The following is a 19,795-nucleotide window of genomic DNA, read 5'->3' as shown; positions in this document are numbered from 1 at the left end:
GCCTCCAAAGACTAATAATTTTCTTGTCCTAAGTAAAATGCAGCACCACGAATGTTGAATCTTGTATGTTATATTCTAGGATGATGCATTTACTATGGAAGAATTTATATATCATTTTGCTTTGTATTCTTCAATTAGTACTATAGTTATTTACTGACTTGTAACACACTTAAAGTCAGATGAATTGTAGCTATTTGTAGCTAACAAAAAGTGAGAACAGCATAGATTTCATGAGGGTTCTTAATGCTAGTCAAGAAAAGAACTTGATCTTGAAAACTAATAAGTAAGTTTCCAGGTAGACTTATGGTAAGCCAAAATTAAGACAATCTCACTTTGAATCATTTTATTGTATTGCCTTTTCTTTGTCCTCTGCCTGGTTCCCACAGCCTGTTATGCCTCAATACAAGCTGGACCCACTGGTCTTGAACTTGCTAAATCCTATGACTAAGCTGGCTGCATGGAAACTTAATTCTATTCCTCTTCCATTTTCATTGTGTCTGTAGTAGAACATGCTAGAGAGAAAAGGATGTCAATTCTTCCTTCGTGTATTTATTTTGTGATTCAATAATTTACTCTTTCTATTTGGCGAATTTATTTTCATGTATTTGTTCCATTCTGATAAGTCACTCTTGTATTCAATCTACATTAATTCAGGACTTATCTATTCTTCAAGTCATTTCTTTTTATTTTACCATACACAATTGTGAACTGTTACATTGCCACAGAATTCCACTTAATTTTATGTTTCACTTGCCATCCTCAATTCTCATTTCCATTTATCAGATCAAACATAAAGCAATTGTCCCTTCCTTTAACATTTGTCCTTTCTTCTCGTACATAAAAAGACAATAAGCTATTCACTATGTTTCTGCCAAAACTTACAGAGGACAAAACTCCATCCATTTCTCCACCTTCAGTCAAAATTCTATGAAAGTACATTAAATTATCTGCTATTTTTTTTTGCCAGCTAAGTATAACTTAAAATTCTTAAGTTATTATTAATTCTTAAGTTAAATTAATTCTGTTTTTCCTGTCAAATGCTATTGCCTTGGTCTTTGGTATATTAATTTTTAAATCCATGGTCCTTGTTCCATTATTCAATCCAACATTTGCAGCAAACCATTTGGATTCACAACTAACAGCAGGGCATACACTGAATACAGATAGTCCTTGATTTACAAGAGGTTGCTTAATGACCATTTGAAGCTACAATGGATATACCATGGGGATAATTACAATCAAGGTTCAAAGTTGCAAGAGTTGCCTGCCCATGGTCATACTTTAGGCCAGGGGAGTCAAACTCATGCTCCACAAGCCGGATGCATCATGTGCTGGCCCCGCTCCAGCCCAGTTTAGTGAAGGGGGGGAAAGTCCTGATACGTCATGTGATGTCACCATGATGATGTGAGTTTAACACCTTTGCTTTAGGCACTTATCAACTAAATTGCATTTACATTGTTTGCATTTTTTCCAGTTTTCAGCAAAAACCATGTCCATGGTGGTTGTTTTTTTTTTTTACACCTTTTGACAGCTCAAGTTAATTGAACTGAAGTTAATGGGATCTTCTAATTGAATCTTGAAAAATGACCAGGTTTTATATAAATACAGTTCAGAAATTATGCTAAGCTGTTGTATGGTTGGTTTGCTTTCAATTAGCAGGTTACACAGTCCTCAGTATTATGATATCGTGGCTTACATCTTAATTCAAGGGTCCCCAAATCCCAGGCCATGGCCTGGTACCAGGCCCCAGTCAGTTTGGAACCGGGCCATGCAAGCAGCAGGTGAGTACACCCCCTCTCTGCACCCCACTCCTGCCACCACCACCGGTTCACAAAGTTGGAAATTTTGGGGATTGCTGTCTTAATATATCATATGAAACCAACCAAATTTGGTTTGTTCTTCATCGAATCTGATTAGAGTCAGATACATTACTGTTTGCTCTCAGCCAAGATCATGTTAAAAAAAGTGTCAGTTATGCAATCACAAGTGCTGTCTTTACATTGTTGACCTTCTTCCCTATAAGCACTCCTGCTCTAAGCTCACAGATTGACAGAATTCTAATTTTTTTCAAGGAATTGTTTCATTCAATCTTAGTACCTTGTCTGCAAATACTTGGCTCTTTAAATAAAGCATTGAATAATATCACTGCAACACCAGCACTTCATAACCTATGACTTTATATTGTCACACATCTATTTACTTGCTTGTTGGCACTGTTATTAGCTTGACTCCTATGAACATTTATTTAGGATTGCATTTCAATGGATTCAGAAGAGACATACGAATTTTCATGATTAATAGTACGTCATTCAACTGAACAATACAAAAACAAAATTCACATGACATATACTGAACTATAAAACCTCAATATTTATTTTATTTTTATTATTATTTAAGGGAAGGTTTGTAAACTTTAGGCTGCCATTTTCTATGCATGCAAATTTAATGACTTACTCTAGCACAAATAGGTATTCTTTAATTAAAAAAATGATTAAAAAATTCTGATTCTGTTCCTGAATAATCCCTCACTAATCCTGGGCCTGATTTAAACAGTATTATGTTAAATAATGGTAATGTAATATGTTACAATTCTCTGCATGCTTGACTTTCACCTCTGTTATCCTATCCTTTGTTGCTGTTTTTTTTCCCTTGTATTACACTCAAATGCCATTAGAAGCAGTACTTTGCTAAACTCAGCCATTAATCTTTCAGCAACTTCCGTGATACTTATTTTTTATAGTAATACTATTCTTTCCAGGTTTACCCAATGCATAGATCCCCTGCCTTTTTGAATAGCCTTTATTATGACTCATTTAAAATACTTCCCCAAAATAGTGAGTGTGTGTCTATTTCTTTTCCACTTCAGAAATAAAAAATCTTGGGTATTCATGGTGCTTTAGATTAGACTGACTTGTTTGTTGCTTCAAATGTTTACTAAGTAATTTGTTTCCAAAGAAACAGTCTATGAAAATCCTCAGATTTCTGAATAATTAATAATAGGAAAACTCAATTTAGGTGCAGGACTAGTCAATATGATTTTTGTTTATATTCCATTAAAATCACTTCCAACCGATAAAACAAAGTAGTTGGAAACCTACAAATTAATAACAAAAACAATCAGCAGAAGCATACTAGAAAATCACACATTCCTGCTAAGTTAGGAAAAAGACATGAGCAAAGCCAGCCAGTAAAAGTGTTTAAATTGGTTTTAGAAGCAGCAGTAACCAAATTACTGAGAGAGAGAAAAAATGTTCTAAAATTTGATGACTTCTCTTGGGAAGAGAAAGACTATGGAACTCCATTTAAGAACAGAATTTGACTGTTTTTATTGGAAATACAATTAAAATGTTTACATATTCCCAGTTGTTTCTTTCCTCTCAAGTCTATCTTTCATTATTTTCCATTTAGCTTTCTGACATGGTGTTAAAGCAACCATTGCTTCTTTATTACAAAGCAGAGAAATAACTCCTGAGAGTAGAATAAGAAAACCATTTAGAGGCACCAAATGGTATTATTATAAATGATTAGAGGCTGTCAACTTCTGTTGTTTCATCTATTTCTTTCCCTCTCATTCTTCTACATCTGCAGGTATTTCATAGACTGGAAGAATGACGTGGATAGCTACTTTATTATAGATGGAATGGAAGGAACTATTGCCACAAATGAGTTACTTGATAGAGAGAATACTGCGCAGTACAATTTTTCAATAATTGCAAGTAAAATTAGTAAGTACAATAGAAATGGGATTGATGAGATTTTGAGAACTGTTATTGTTTATATTGTTTGCCCATTTTTATGAAATCATTTGGCAAAATGTCTTTGTTTTGTTTTGTAACACTTTATTCATCAGATTTCCTATAAATTTGGCAGACTCCTAGGATATTTTAGGGATCAGCTTCAAATAATTTATATTTTTTGTCGGTAATTAGCCTCATTCACTATAGTATGACTCCATTCCTGAGGGGGGGAAATATTGAATAAGCAGCTAAAATTACAGACATGATTCCTCTTTTTTCTTTTGTGGAGCATAAAAAGAAAGGCTCCCTATTATTTTTAGTGGAGTCTGAACTTTCATTCAGTTACCTCATATCCAGTGCCCTGTAGTGTGTCTATAATTTGGATTGATGTGTGCCTCATATTTACTATCTGACTCCATGTATATAGGTTATTTATTCTCTGAGAACAGTCAAGACCTCAGATTTCCAGTGTAAAGTAACATATGAAGTTCCAGTTACAGTGGGCAGGGATAGTTTGGTGTACTTGTTAGTTACAAATCTAGTTCAAGAATCATTGTAGAAGCAACTCAATAAGCATCAAGTGTTTTATCCTACTGCTCACTAGAGGTATTAGAAATAGCCAAGCAAACACAGACCACCTCTTTATCAATGTCTTTATCTCTGCTCTGTTTTCCTCTAATTGGAAGACTCTTAGTCTCTTTCTTTCAACCTGCTTCTTACAGGAAGACATGTTGCCTCTTTTTTCTTCTTCTTTTGCTCAACCTAGAAAGCTTGAAAAAGGAAAGTAGGCTTTGTATCAGGGCATGCAACTTTATTAATACATTGTACTTGTTCTTTTTGACCCTTAATAAACAGTATGTGTCTAGAGATACATAAAAACATTTAATTCTACTCAGACACATATGATCAGCTTAACAGAAACCCTAGAGAATGAATGAAGGATTGTTCCTCCAAGGATTGCAAAAATCTTATTGCATCACAAGGGAATCCACTCCCATGTGGACAATTATATGGACAGAGGGATGGAGGCTTTATGATGAACAGAGAATGAGTTCTACAGTTAGGTGAACTGCTTTCCTTTCAGACTAATGGTTTAATCCATTGTTTTCCATTCTGCATAAAGAAATTTTCCTTAATTGCAGTGTTATGTGTTACCAGCTGTTTGTTTCCAGTCATACTTTAATAACTTTAAAGGCTCTTTTTTTTCTTCTTTGATTATTCTGTTTAATTAAGTTTCAATAGTCTTTTTTTTTTGTCTTGTAGAGGGAGGGGGGTGAAAACTGGTATGTGACTCTACAGTATAATGATGACTCAGAAACAAGCAGGCTTCCAAGAACAATTTTCGAACAGATTTAAGTGCCTTTGTAAGCTTGTATAATTACTGATTAAACATTCTAAGTATGGCATGCAAAAATTAATCATAACTAAGTACACTGGAAATGCATCATGGTTATGATTAATAAAACCCATTGGTTTCACTGGGATTTGTTCTGAATATGTTTGCCTGAGTCTGCCTATTATTGTTTTTCAGTATTAAAAATATAGTTAAGTAAACAAAAATCTAGTTCAAAACACCTCAATGGAGGCTCTGGTTTTATTTTTATTTGAATTTCATTGATAGAAAACATTAATAGAAAATCTATATCTCATGCATATTTTTCCTCCTATTTATCAAATAATCAGTTCTATATCATACTATAGTATCATTTTCATGTTCAATAAAGGGAGGTATATGCACTAATACACTTAGGGATGTTTACTATTTTGCCTTCCTTGTTTAATGTTCCTTTTTTTGGTATTTAAAATTTGACCATTCAGTTTAAGAACATTTAAATCTTACAAATGTTAAACAAGTCCATTGATTGATAACTGCTAACAAGTATCCCTATCAAGGCTTAGCCAAAAAATAATAATAATCTTTTTTTCTTTCTCAAAATATTTTCCATCTTCTAAAATGTCTGGATATATATATATTCTTAAGTTTTCGCGGGTACTTACATATATGGTATTCAGCTTTGTTCGGGTATTTTCCCACGTCATTATAGTTGTGCTTTTAAAGTTGTAGCAACGTTTCGGCAGAATCTCATCTGCCATCCTCAGTAGGCTAGCACCAAATTTAAAACAGAAAAGGCTGGGAAACAAACACTATACAGAAGCCTGATGATGGCAGATGAGATTCTGCCGAAATGTTGCTACAACTTTGAAAGCACAACTATAATAACGTGGGAAAATACCAAATACCAATAAGAAAGCTGAATACCATACATGTAAGTACCCGTGAAAACTTAAGAATGTGTATATATATATATATATATATAAAAAAGGAAGAAGCAGCTGCAAGCTCACATCACTCTGAGAAGCACAGAGCTGAAGACAGAAGCCTGAAGATGATGAATGAGACTTCATCGAAACGTTGCCTAGATACTTCCAATCTTACGCGGGAGAAAACCCGAATAACCAAAGATCCACATACAAATACCCGCGAGAACCTCAGAAAACATATATAGCATGAATAAAAGAGATGACACCTCCCGCTTACCAGCCATTTGGAAACCCGCCCTCATGAACAGACGAGTACCCAACATGATGAATGACACCAGACCCACACCCACGAGGGCCACACAAGATGCCACCACCACACTTCCACGTAAAAATCAGACTCACACCCACACAGAAGATGAGACACGACCACAGACCAGAAGCCGCACTGCAGCTGCATCACTACCCACTTCAAACCCATCTGAGCCATACATGAAGCGAACTGACCCCCACCATGAAGATGTGGCACGACCACGAACTCAAAGCCAAACAGCAAGATCCCAGCTCACCAGCTCAAATCCCCCAGCAGCTAGGACTAGCCTGAGCACGGCCAAGCCCCCACCTGAACAGAGCACGCCTCCAGCCAATCAGAACACGGCCAGCCCCCCAACCAATCAGAACACAGCCAAGCCTCCAACCAATGAGAACACACCCCCACCCAATCGGAACACAGCCAAGCCCCCACCCAGTCAAGTCACACCCCACTGGCAGTTAGAAGGAAGAAGCAGCTGAAAGCTCACATCACTCTGAGAAGCACAGAGCCGAAGAAGCAAGCCTGAAGATGATGAATGAGACTTCATCGAAATGTTGCCTAGATACTTTGAATCTTACGCGGGAGAAAACCTGAATAACCAAAGATAGATAGATAGATAGATAGATAGATAGATAGATAGATAGATAGATAGATAGATAGATAGATAGATAGATAGATATATATATATATATATATATATATATATATATATATATATATATATATATATATATATATATATATATGGATCTTTGGTTATTCGGGTTTTCTCCCGCGTAAAATTGGAAGGATTTTGGGGATGTTTCGATGAAATATCATTTGTCATCTTCAGGCTTGTGTCTTCAGCTTTGTGCTTCTTGGAGTAATGTGATCTTGCAGCTGTTTTTTTTCTTTTAACTGCCAGTGAGAGTGTGACTTGACTGGGTGGGGGCTTGGCTGTGTTATTTGGAGAAAACCCGAATAACCAAAGATCCACATACAAATACCCGCAAAAACCTCAGAAAACACACACACACACACACACACACATATATATATATATGTATATGTATATGTATATGTATTTGTATTTGTATTTGTATTTATTTTATACAAGACTTGTATAAATCAAAGTTGCATGCCTTTTAATAATGAGAAAATGAGAAAACTGGAAAAAATATTAAATAAGGAATCATATAAATTTTTTTTTTTAAAAAAATAAATTTATTTAAATCAAATTAATTAAATACAAGTATATAAAATTTCATTTCATTTTTGACCTGATCCAATTTACTCATTACAGTGCAGTGTACAGTAGCACTCAATCCAAAATATGTTCTGCATCCTTGACAGAATTCATTTTACCTTAACAGCATATTATATCTAATTGTAACCAATGTACAAGCACCTGGGGACACTGAACTTGTAGCCAGAAAATACTGCTATAGTAAAATCTGGAACAGTTATTTATCCCTGATGTTTGTAGACATATACGAACTCTATCCAGCCCATCTAAGTTTGTTTTTCTCCATCAAAATCTTAATAGCATCCAGACTCTGTAGATGTAAACATCTACAACATCTTTAGGTTTATCTCTAAAGCTGACTTGGGTGAAAGGATGACACTCCCATGTTCTTAATGTATCACTTCCTGAAGACCAAAATTACAGACCTGCCAGGAGCCAGGATGGGTTTATCTCATTCACGGAAGACATTATGCTGCTTAGTATATTATTTGTAGTGCTCCCTCAATATTCATTATTAATTGGTTCTGGGAGGTCCAATGAGTACCAAAAACAATGAGTATCAAATGAATTTTTCCCATAAGGAATATTGTAGTGAGACACAAACCAACACCAACAAGTTCTAGCCTGTGCATCAAGTACCAAAAATGATGGACAAAATTTTCATATCAAAATGCATTGATTATCAAATTCAATGGATTTCAAAGCAGTTGAGTACCAAGGAACCACTGTACTTTCTCAGGTTTCACAAGCTCAAAATAATCCTGGTTGAAATGCAACCAAGTTGCCTCATTTACCTCACTTGTCTCTGTTCAACAGAACAGTTGTGTAGAAGAAATGCATTTGTTTTCTTGCTTAGTTTGATGTTCTCTGAGTTTGGTCATGTCATCAGGATTGGTACAATCTTTTTAAAAACTACAGCAAAATCATATAAACATTATAGCTATATATTCCAGGTACTCACTAATACTTATGTGTAACTAATTGCCTTCAGAATATATGACCTGCGTATGATGAGTTTTCTCTTTGTGGAAAACTATTTACCATGCATAGGTATATTGTCTACAAAATGTGATGATAGTTTCCTTAGGTGCATATGTTTATGGTTGCTTAATCCTAGATCCCTGATTATTTATTGTACTCTATACAAGGAAGAATACAATTCCTGTATGAATTATGTACTGTAAATATTTACTGAGTTCCCGCAGAACAAAAACATGACAAGTACTTTATAATAAATATGACAAATTATACAGCTAAGTTTTCTGTGCAGTCATTATATCATTACCAGGCACAGTCCATTTTGTATGAGAGATTTACCCAATCAGTCTAAAAGGACATATCAAAAAAGATGAGCGCTTCCATTTTTCATTGCTGTATGCAATGTAATATAACCTAAGATAGTACCAATATTTCATGGCCTGTTTTAAAATTCTTTTCCTAATAGGCAATCCACTCTTGACCAGCAAAGTTAATGTCATCATAAATGTCCTGGATGTCAATGAATTTCCTCCAGAAATTACAGTACCTTATGAATCTTATGTGTGTGAAAATGCACGGCTGGGACAGGTATATTATTATTTTTTAATATTAGATGCGCAGTCTGTTATGTGTGGATATAATCATGTACAATATAATGGCTAACAAACTATAAAAACTGACTTGAGAGCCTCCTTGAAATTCTATAATTTACTGTTTTATTTATATGCTTATTAATCACTGATACTTACAGCCAAGTGATTTGTTTGGAAGTATATTGTCCTGTGATAAAAAATGATTTTATATATTGTCTGACTAGTTTCTCTTGGCAAATTGATAGTTTGCCCATGTGCAAAAGATATTATGCTATTTCATGTGAAAATTTAGAATGTGTTCTCAAGATTCGTCCACCAATCTTAAAAAATGGCCTGATACTGATTTGCCACAACTCTAAAAAACAGGTTAGTTTAATTAATCCTATATTGCATACTGACAGCGGAGGGTAGTTGTATAATTGTTTATCCATGTTCATGTAATAATTTCCCAGTAGAACTGGAAGCAACAAAAGCAAAGCAAAAATCCAGTGAAACAATGCTTCAATTTTTATTTTGACTCAGTTTTAGGTTTAGTTTCTCATGTTCCTTACAGGGAAATCCATAATCCAGAAGCTAGTGCAGAATAAGTTGTCTTTTGTGTATATAGCTAATTAGGTTCTCTTAATGGAGATGACTAAAGATAATATCTTTGATTTAGACTGCAAATTATGGGCAGTCTAGAGAGAAGAAAAAGACATTCAGATATCCTGGCTGAATAATATTTGGGGCCTTGTGAATAAAATAATAGGATATTAGATTGAGTTTAGAAACAAATAGAAATATTTCAACACTGGTATCTATAAACCACATGCCAGTGTCATTCTAACCACTATGATACGCAGTAGTTGATAAATCTATATAGAAATGTTAAAGTGCTCTAAAGAAAGCTAATTAAGACCCAGCAGATCTGTGAATGTATCTCTCTTGCCAAGAGGAGGTTTCAATACCTGACCAGCTGTGGTTATAGTAGACAATTAGTCCTATGAAAGTAAAAGTAATATTTTGTCAAAGAGCACTCCCATCATTATCATTCAGAAACAGTAACATCTGAACCAGGTTAGGCTATATTTAAGATCACAAACTGGCCTATCTCCAAATGAAACTAATCTTATTTGGCTTTGGAGCCTCAGTTTATTGGTTCAGAACTAATCCATTATTACATCCAGACTTCTGTAGACAACAGGCTTCCACAGAAAAGGCGAGTTAAAGCTGAATGTCATAAGTGATGGAAGTCAACCCAAGAATTTCTGGATGTCAAAGAAACCCCCTATCATGTATGATAGCCCATCAAAGACTTAATACATTAGAAAAATAGGTTGTATCAACTACCTTTACAGGATAATATACATTATTATTTTTTGTATGGGGATCAAAATCCTTTTAAGTGATATCAGGTTATTTTTTGAACTTTAATGGAAAATGCATTCATTGTTCAGCAAATTAACAGTGGCTCTTCAAAAGATATATTCAGCTATTATACAATGAGTCTTTAGACAACCTCTGAACCTAGTTTGTATGATTATAAGCTGTTTGCCTTAAACCCAAACTTATAAAAACTATAGTTGCCTTGTCAGGTTAGGAAAAATGATAGGCTGAATTATACTCATGGTGATAAAGACAACACACATTGTAGCCCATTATAGTCCATCATTCAGTCCTGTTTTACAAGCTGCGCAGAATCAAATGTAGTGTTCCAAAACCCATAGGCTCTAATAGTTTTTCTTGTACAAAATTGTTGCCCAAAGGGCACAGGATATGCTCCTCTGTGTAGACCATACATTATTTTTAAAGATTTGTTTCTGGAAACTGCTTGTATGGGATTTGTCCCTTTTATGGCATTTGTTCCTGTGAAATATGGTAGAACATACAGTAGATGTGCAACAACAAATGTCCAAAACAATAAAAAGAGTGGCATCAGAATGGAACATTGCCAGGCCTGAACGAAAACGGCTGACATTCTTGCCATCCCCTCTCTTGGAGAATTGAAGGGATAGGATAATCTTTAATCAAATTGCTAATGACTTGGAAGCCTACAACTTTTATTACAAAAGTATTCACAAAGGTTTAAAGAGATGATGGACATTCAACCTCAGAAGATGAATTCCATGCCATCTAACCATCCAGCCAAGCATCTTCAGGAATTCTTTCTCCTAAGTGATATCTCCAAATAGAGGAAGAATAATAGAATAACAGAATAAAAGAGTTAAAAGGGATCGTGGAGATCTTGTAGTCCAGAGCTGTCAAACTTCTGGCCTGCGGACCAGATGCATCACATGCTGGCCATGCCCACACCTGGTTTAGCAAAAGGGGAAAAAAAAAGTCCCGATACATCACAGGATGCCGCTGTGACAACATGAGTTTGACACCCCTGTTCTAGTCCAACCCCTTGCTCAAACAGGAAACCCAATACCATTTCAGACAAATTGTTGCCCAATTTCTTGTTACAAACTTCCAGTGTTGGAGCACCAACAAATTGTGGAGGCAAGTTGTTCTACTGATTAATTGTTCTAACTATCAGGAAAATTCTGGTCACGTGCAACTTATTGCTAGAGATGAACTTTTTTGTAGAGTAATGTTCTTTGAGATGGGCAGTTAGTTATACATGTACATCTGATAAATAAATATTATAATGTTAGACTGCATCAGCTGGTCTTACCTAGCTTGTTAAGATAACCACATTTCAGTTTAGGGTTACTATTTCACTCTCTACTTCTATTGCATTATCTAACTATCACATTAAAATCTTGTTTTATTTTCATACATGTTTTTATTCAATTGTGGGTTTAGGTAATTCAGGTTATTGGTGCGGCAGACAAAGATTTGTCTCCTGCTGGACAAAAGTTCTCTTTTCGACTGTCTCCTGAAGTTACTACAAAGCCAAATTTCACAGTCCACGATTTCACAAGTAAGATGGTTTATACTTCAAACAATTATAGACCCATTTGTTCTGGCAGTTCTTGCCTACTGTTTTTCATTTATACATATGAAGGTGAATTATTTCAAAGTGTAATTGTTTCTTAGGTGCTGAGCAAAAGTTGTTTTATATAAATGAAATGCTTTGTAGGATGACTTCAGTTCTAGTCAACATTTCTAAAATTAGCAGTTGGATTACAGTATTGATTTCCTCTATACTATGAGAAGCTGCAGGCTAATATAATATGTATGATACATTGATGGATATGAAAAGGGTTTTTTTTCAGGAAGAGGGACAATTCTGGCAATTTCCCTGAATGTCCCACAGTGGATTAGGCTGCAGGAATAACCTTGAGGAGCAGGAGGAAGAACTACAACCAAGTCAATGGTTTGATAAACAAAATGTGGGTCTGAGACAGAAATATATTCTTACTCTCCCATAGTTCCCTTAAAGATGGAGGGAGGGGAGAGGCACACTCAGACTGGAAAATTTCTGTTATGGTAACCTTATAAAAATTAGTATTATCATTCATAACTTTGGTTTCTGGTCTGGTTTACCTCAAAGGGCTGACCTATATTGTTTACCTCAAAGGCCCCATCAACATTACTGTACAAGAATCAGACAGAATCAGACTTTTTTTTTCTTGCTAGTTATTCTAGGCAATAAAACTAGTAAGTTGAAACATAATACCAATAAGAATTGTGAGTTTTCTGGATACTCCTGTTTCTTGAACCTTTGGTTTCAATTGACACAACATCAAAAATGAGCATAGGACACAGTGAGAAGAAAGTTGGGAAGAGAATTCACCTGAGTTTTATCCCTTGCCTTCTCAGAATCTTCAAAAAGACAATAACATATTTATTGATCATGAAAGAGGAATAGTGAAAATGGCAGAAATTGCTCACAGAGCAAGGGTCTCTATAGAAGCTTCCTGCTTCCATCAAAATGATGCAAATAGCATTACATCACCTCTTCAGGATGTGTATGCATCATCACAATGAACATACAAAAGAGATGGGTCTTGTATCCAGAATCAGAAAAAGGAAACACAGACGATATTTACTATCCATTGGATTAGAGCACTGTTTCTCAACCTGTTGGCTGCGGAACTCTGGGAGTTATCCACATATGTTAAAAGTGCTTACGTTGAGAAACACTGGATTGGAGGATAGATAGGATCTTGACAGAGCAAGCTGGATCCTAAAGGGAATATACTATACAAAGGAAACAGTCTTGGCACAGTAAGTTACAGGCAGGAACAATTGCTGATTATCTAACCCTTTCACTATTAATTCTGTGAAAAAGCAAACAGGCTTTGCCAGAAGCCTCTATCAATTCTAGCTTCTCTGAGTTCTGAGTATAGCTGAAGTGGAAGAAAACAATTTGATTTAGTATGAAGAATTAGCTGGAAAAAGCCATGGAAAATTAGGAAGGGAATTTAATAGAAATTAATACATTTCAACCTGCTTTTTCTTTTCTCTCTCTTAACCCTCAACCATCAATTTTTGTGGTGGATGCTACAAAATTTTTCGTTTACTTCTCTATGATTCTTTTATTATTTTTTATTACTAAGAAAGCTTTTAATTTTTTTAATGGTTTTAATTATACCACTGTTATCTCTAAACCCACTACAATGCAACCCCAAGTATTCTGTGTTTCTGTTCCCTAGGGAAGAAATAGCAGCAAGGAATATGAGGACACATCTGAGGAGATAGATGAATTACTCACAAACCTAACCTTGAATTCTCAAATAGCTTTCTTAATTTTAACCAGATTTGTGGTATATAATGTTTATTGATAAATTAATTTGATTTATTCTTTTGTATGTGCTTACTTAATTTATACTTACTCAATTAATAAAGGTTTTTTTCATTTCTATTTTTCTTATTGGAAACAATTCATTTACTAAAAGCTTATAAATTACTCATTGAAAAAAATAGGTACAGTATTTATGTACTGAAACATCCTAAGTCACAATACATGAATGGTATAAAGTATGTCAAGTCAAGTTTCTTGTGGGAGTTTTCTTAAATATCTTTACACGGATGGGGAAAATCTTACACCTTTTGAAAAATGTGCCTTCACATTTGGTAGAAATTAACCAAATAAATAAAATGCCATTATTTTATTCCCTATAAAGCACTAAATGGAAATCATTTGAAAAGCAGACTTGGTAGGGGTGAGGAAACAAGAAACAGGGAAAATATGGCATTCTTCCTTCTTGAGATAGCCTGGCTTTTCTTTTCTGACAAGCTTACTGTCAAACTGAGATGGCTTGTACAGCAAGAGTTACAATAATTATTATCTGCCTGGGAAAGAAGGGGAGGGTTGCATTATCTTCTGTCTTGTTTCAATGTGACACTTGGGGTAATAATACAATGGAGGACTCCCGTTAAAGCACAGATGAGATTGACATCAGCTCTGAATCTCCTCCTCTTCTTTCCCTCTCCTTTAACATTTAATAATGTAAAATGTATGACATGAAGGCTTCCCAGGGCAAATTTCCACCTTATTTAGTTGCTGCTCATAGAGAAAGAAACTTGCAACCTGTTAACAGGATGTCTAGTTCTAGGCCAAAAATATCTTTGCTATTTTTTGTTAACCATTCTCCTTCATTTTACTGGAAAAGAAATATATTTCTTTAAAGGGAAAAAGAGAGAAAAGAGAAGACAAAGGAATACTTTAGGGCAATGACCCTCAACCTTTTGGTCACCAGCGACCAATTCTATAGAGAAAGTTTTTCCCATGGACTGGAGCGGGCATGGTTTTATATGCTACCTGCATCCCATGGCCGAGTTGCTGGCATGCCATGGACTGGTGCCAGTCTACAGATCAGGGGTTGGGGACTCCTGCTTTAGATTATTCTGCACCATCCATGGTTTCCCACACTTCACTTATATTTCTAAGGAAACATCATGTGAAAAATCTTCATGGTGAGCCTTTCAAATTGGGATGTTGAGGAAAGTAACAAAATAATGAGAAGATGATTAGAAAAAAATCACATGAGTTGTACCTTTCAGCACTTTGCAATAAAATTATGATTTAAAAAAAAGTGTTCTGGGCAGGTGGAACCACTCAACTAACCCTTTTTTTCTGAACACAAGGCTACAAGAATAATTTGGCCCAGGATAAATCACTTTATTTGTTGTGTGACGCTGGATGTTAGTAAAATAGAGAAAAAGCAAGGCTACTGCATTGCTGACAATTAGATATGAGCCATAATGTTTTCGGCCATTGTCCAGAACTTTTCTTTATTTATTTCCTGCATTTTCACAAGAAATTGTGTGCTCAGTGCCATTTCTGAGCCATGATGATAATGAGAACAGTAACTCAATCCTGTTTTTCAGACAACACAGCAGGAATTGTAGCTGGCAGAAGTGGTTACAGCCGTCGACAGCAAGAGTTCTATCTCCTTCCAATTGTCATTGAAGATAGTAGCTACCCCAAACAAAGCAGTACAAACACAATGACAATCCGAGTTTGCAGATGTGATTCTGATGGCTTCATCCTGTCATGTAATGCTGAAGCAATATTCTTGCCTGTTGGACTCAGTACGGGAGCATTGATTGCAATCCTATTGTGCATTATTATACTCCTAGGTTAGTGTTCACCTATTTGCATAAAGTAATTCATGTTACCATAGATTTTTGGAGACTTCCCCCCCCCCCAAAAAAAATGGAATAAGTCAGATGGGCCAAATGAAAGGTTAGCTGGATACAAACTACTGCTTTCCACCCATTTACAGTTGTGTTGAGAAATTCCACCAAGCAAAGTCCTAACAAATGGCTTGAGTGTAGCTCTACTTTGAAATTTGGGGATATTGCAATAGGAAATTTAATGAGCATTCTCAAATCTTATTGAAACATTGTAAAGGTGAATCCTATACATATGATAACCACATGGAATGATGAAGTCTCATCTTGAAAGTTCTTCCTTGACTAAATTTTTATTTAAATAAACATCCATTATCAAGGAAACTTCCATCATCAAGAAAAGACACAAATTTACTCTGAACAACTTCTCTTTCCCTTTCCTCCCTTTTTATTCTTCATTGGCCAAATGTGATTGGACACCACAAGGAATTTGTCTTCAGTGCATAAGCTCTCAATGTACATAAAAGATATAAGCGATAAATCATGATCATAGTCATCATTTACCCTGAACAACTTCCCTTTCCCCCTTTTTTATTATAATATATAAGATTGTATAAAATAGAAGATAACATTGAAATAGGGCTACAATAGTGAACTACAATAGTACTGGGCAACCTTTGAATAGTTGGGCTAGCATTTTCTTATTTTGTTAGAGCTTTTCTTTTGAGTTCAGCACTAATTTCTTTTGAAGTTTATACTCAAATGTACAATATTTTATTTAATTTCTAAAAATGGCATTAGTTAAATGTGGTCAATAAACACATAAATGCTGATGAGTAGTATTTTGGATGCACTCACTCAGCCCATCTAATGATGATCCTTCTGACCTTCACACATAGAAAAGAGTCAAGGAGACGTATTTAATTATAAACATGGAGGTGAAATATTTGCAAAGAAGGATAGGGAAATTTTAGAGAAGCTGAGGGAGATCATTTCCATTAATTATCTTCATGCAGAGGATAATGCAAACACTCACCTTCCATTCATTGCTTTTGTACATAGTCTGAAGCTTTGTGCAGATTATAGAAAAGGTGGATATTTTAGAAGTGATGATGGAGAATTTGGTAATATCTTTGGCAATGTCACTGCTTGCTCATGTATATGACAGCTGATATATTAGCAAGTGTTGTAGTTCTTGCTTGAAAATAAGCCTCTTTGAAATCCATGGCACTTGCCCTCTAACAGACCATAAGTCATAGGGACATCTCTGCCATGAATTTGTAAGATGATATGGTCTAGTAAGCCTCCTCAGTTTTCCAACCTCTCGTCCTTTCTTTTATATATAGGAAATGCAAATGTTTAAAGAAAGTTTAAAAGATTCTGCAATGGCCATTGAAAACATTGGTCTGTACAAGAGACTGACACTAAATTAGACAAGGGCCTGTTTGTCTCCTTCAGTGCTTGATGGAGAAATCTCCAGCATTACTTCTCTGACAGTGAAGATAGACCATCAAGGAAATATCCCATATGTATGTCAGAAATACAGCAAAGCTAAAAGGTTCTATACCTATTCCACACATTCCTACCACATGTTCCAGAAAAGAACCAAGAACACTTCTTGTCTTGAAGTGGCATAATTAATTGGGCCTCAGTTGGCATGAATGGGAAAAAAGAAAAAGCTTCTCTCAAAATTTAAATATTCCTTCAACATTTCACTCTGGAGAGGGAATCCACCGGATTTACTTCATGGTGGTTCCTCCATTGTGGATTCTGCTCTTTCTCTAATGGGTTTGCCCAAAGTAACAGAGAAAGCAGCTCATTAATTTATTCTATTTTATTTGCTAAGCATAAACCTATTTCCTTTGGGTTTCTGCCCGTAAGAAAATGTCTCATGGCTATTACTGTTTATTGCAAGGTTTCTGAGACCCACAATAGCAGTAAATCTTTTTGTCAACCAAAGAAAAGCAGTGACCCTTTACTACAATAATTCAGATCCTTATGAGAATTTATTTTGACACATTAAAAACAACAGGCGTAACCCCCTCCCTGACACATTTTGTGTGTGACATTTATGTCTGTGAGCTGTGAGATGCAAATAGAGAGAAGTGCATTTTTCAGCATAGCATTAGCAGTGAGAATGTTCCCCCGTCCTGGTACCTTAGATTAAAAAAATATTTGGAACTGGACAAGTCCGATCTTAGATCAGAGAAGTGAATGATGTGAAGTTGACTGACAAAAGTCATTTCTTTCCCTAACTGATTTCTGGTTTTCTCTCTTGTCTTAGTTATTGTGGTTCTTTATGTGGCCTTGAGGCGGCAGAAGAAAAAAGACACCCTAATGACCTCCAAGGAAGATGTTCGAGACAATGTCATTCATTATGATGATGAAGGAGGGGGTGAAGAAGACACTCAGGCTTTTGACATTGGTGCTTTACGGAATCCCAAAGGAATTGAGGATAACAAAATACGCAGGGATATCAAGCCAGATGCTCTCTGCTTACCTCGCTCAAAACCACCCACCGAGGACAACACAAATATTAGAGATTTCATAAATCAAAGGCTGAGAGAAAATGATGGAGATCCATCAGCTCCCCCTTATGATTCATTAGCAACTTATGCTTATGAAGGAAATGGATCTGTAGCTGAATCTCTCAGCTCTATAGATTCTTTTGCGACAGAAGCAGATCAGGATTATGACTATTTGAGTGACTGGGGACCACACTTTAAAGTCTTAGCAGAGATGTTTGGAGAAGAAGAAAACTATAATCCAGATAAAGTCACTTAGCTGGAGGTGGAGGAGGACCATGAAAGAAAAGTAAACCCACTAGTTTTACACACAAAAAACCAAGCTTTATAGAACAAGTTTCATTGATTATAAGAGACAAGAGCTGTTTCCAGCAAGTTCCTTTATTTATCATACCACGGATTGTGGTTTACTATTTTTCAGGGGAAGAATGTTCTTTGACTATCTTTTTTGTTGGTGTTGTTGTTTTGATGGCGGTGGCTGGGTTTAATTTAATTTAATTTTTTTTTAACTTTATTACTTTGAAGTCACACTGAGACTGTCTTGGGCCTATTAGCTACAACTTATTGATAGAACAAACAGAAAGTACAGCTTTCCGGCATTGTGGTGGAAGAGTGGTAGATTTTCTTAATTCCACTGAAGTGCCTATTGAAACTCTTACCAGTAAAGTGGAAATAACCGCAGCAAGAGAATTAAGGAAAAACAGGATAAAGGAAAGGACATTAACTTTTATCTGGAGACACAAAAGACACCTGGTAACTTCTGATTCTTTTAAAACATACAGTGTAGAACAGAGAGTAGAATCAGTGGGTGCAACTTGTTGAGGAAAATGTCAGGTTTGTTTTGGGAGGGGTTGTTTTAGTTCATGTTTTTTAAAAAAAAGAACCCAAGAAAACAAACTGTCTGATAGGACAACGTCTTTCTTATGCTTACATTTCAGAGAGAATTTTTTTGAAAAAGCTAGTATTCCAATTCAAGTTGTAAGATCCAGTCTTAAACTGAAACAATGAATATTTAAAATGTTTATCAAATGTTATTCTTTTTTTCAAGAATTAAAAAAATGAGATACAGAAGTATGCATACATATGTGTTGCCTAATTAGTTGGTGCGCTTATTGTACAAGGTTCCTCTTATTCAGAGGAAAGCTGTTGTGTGGCACTTGATAGAGGTATTTGACCATCTTACTGTAAGTGATATGCTGGTTATATTTTTGTTCGTCCTTTTGTTTTTTTTGTTTTTATCAATCTAGTAAGTTGATGAAATTGTACATATAAATAATGTATCTCACATTTGTTTCCTACAGCAGAAACAAACACCTTGTTCATTTCCCCCCATTTATTATTGTGATGCTCATTAATAGTTCTGGTCATAAGAAACAATGAAATAATATAATTAGGGATACAATATCCCTAAACAGGTTTCAGTCATGGCTTCCCTTTTCAGAAATATGAATAATGATTATTAGTTATTTTTTCAATTTTTGGCTTAACAGAATTTGACATCATTAGACAGCCTTATTGATCTTAATCATACATATTCTTGAGGTTATCCTTGTTTGACACATTAGTACAAAAAATGGACAGATTGTGTATTATTTGCTGGGTTAAGCTTAGATCATTCAAGCCTTTATTATAAAATAGATAAACAACAAGATTCAAAA

The 19,795-nt window shown here is 35.3% G+C and overlaps 1 protein-coding gene across 3 annotated transcripts in view; it reads left to right on the top strand.

Annotated features, from left to right (window-relative positions):
* The window catches only part of LOC113415857 (cadherin-12), an 817,727-nt gene extending 798,707 nt beyond the window's left edge, over positions 1 to 19,020 (top strand). For all 3 annotated transcript variants that reach the window (XM_087961174.1, XM_026673444.2, XM_087961175.1), the window contains 5 exons: positions 3,589 to 3,725; positions 8,979 to 9,100; positions 11,893 to 12,010; positions 15,367 to 15,618; positions 17,897 to 19,020. In XM_087961174.1, coding sequence (XP_087817300.1) covers positions 3,589 to 3,725; positions 8,979 to 9,100; positions 11,893 to 12,010; positions 15,367 to 15,618; positions 17,897 to 18,396 — 1,129 coding nt within the window. In that variant the 3' untranslated portion in view covers positions 18,397 to 19,020. The remainder of the gene's footprint in view (positions 1 to 3,588; positions 3,726 to 8,978; positions 9,101 to 11,892; positions 12,011 to 15,366; positions 15,619 to 17,896) is intronic.
* Positions 19,021 to 19,795: the final 775 nt, after the last annotated feature.

This window comes from Notechis scutatus, chromosome 3, assembly GCF_049901735.1.
Source record: "Notechis scutatus isolate UNSWTSFEM ecotype Mainland chromosome 3, rNotScu1.2, whole genome shotgun sequence".
Taxonomy (NCBI): Eukaryota; Metazoa; Chordata; class Lepidosauria; order Squamata; family Elapidae; genus Notechis; species Notechis scutatus.
The sequence above is the reverse complement of the archived record's forward strand: the minus strand, read 5'-3'. Positions and strand labels throughout refer to the sequence as shown.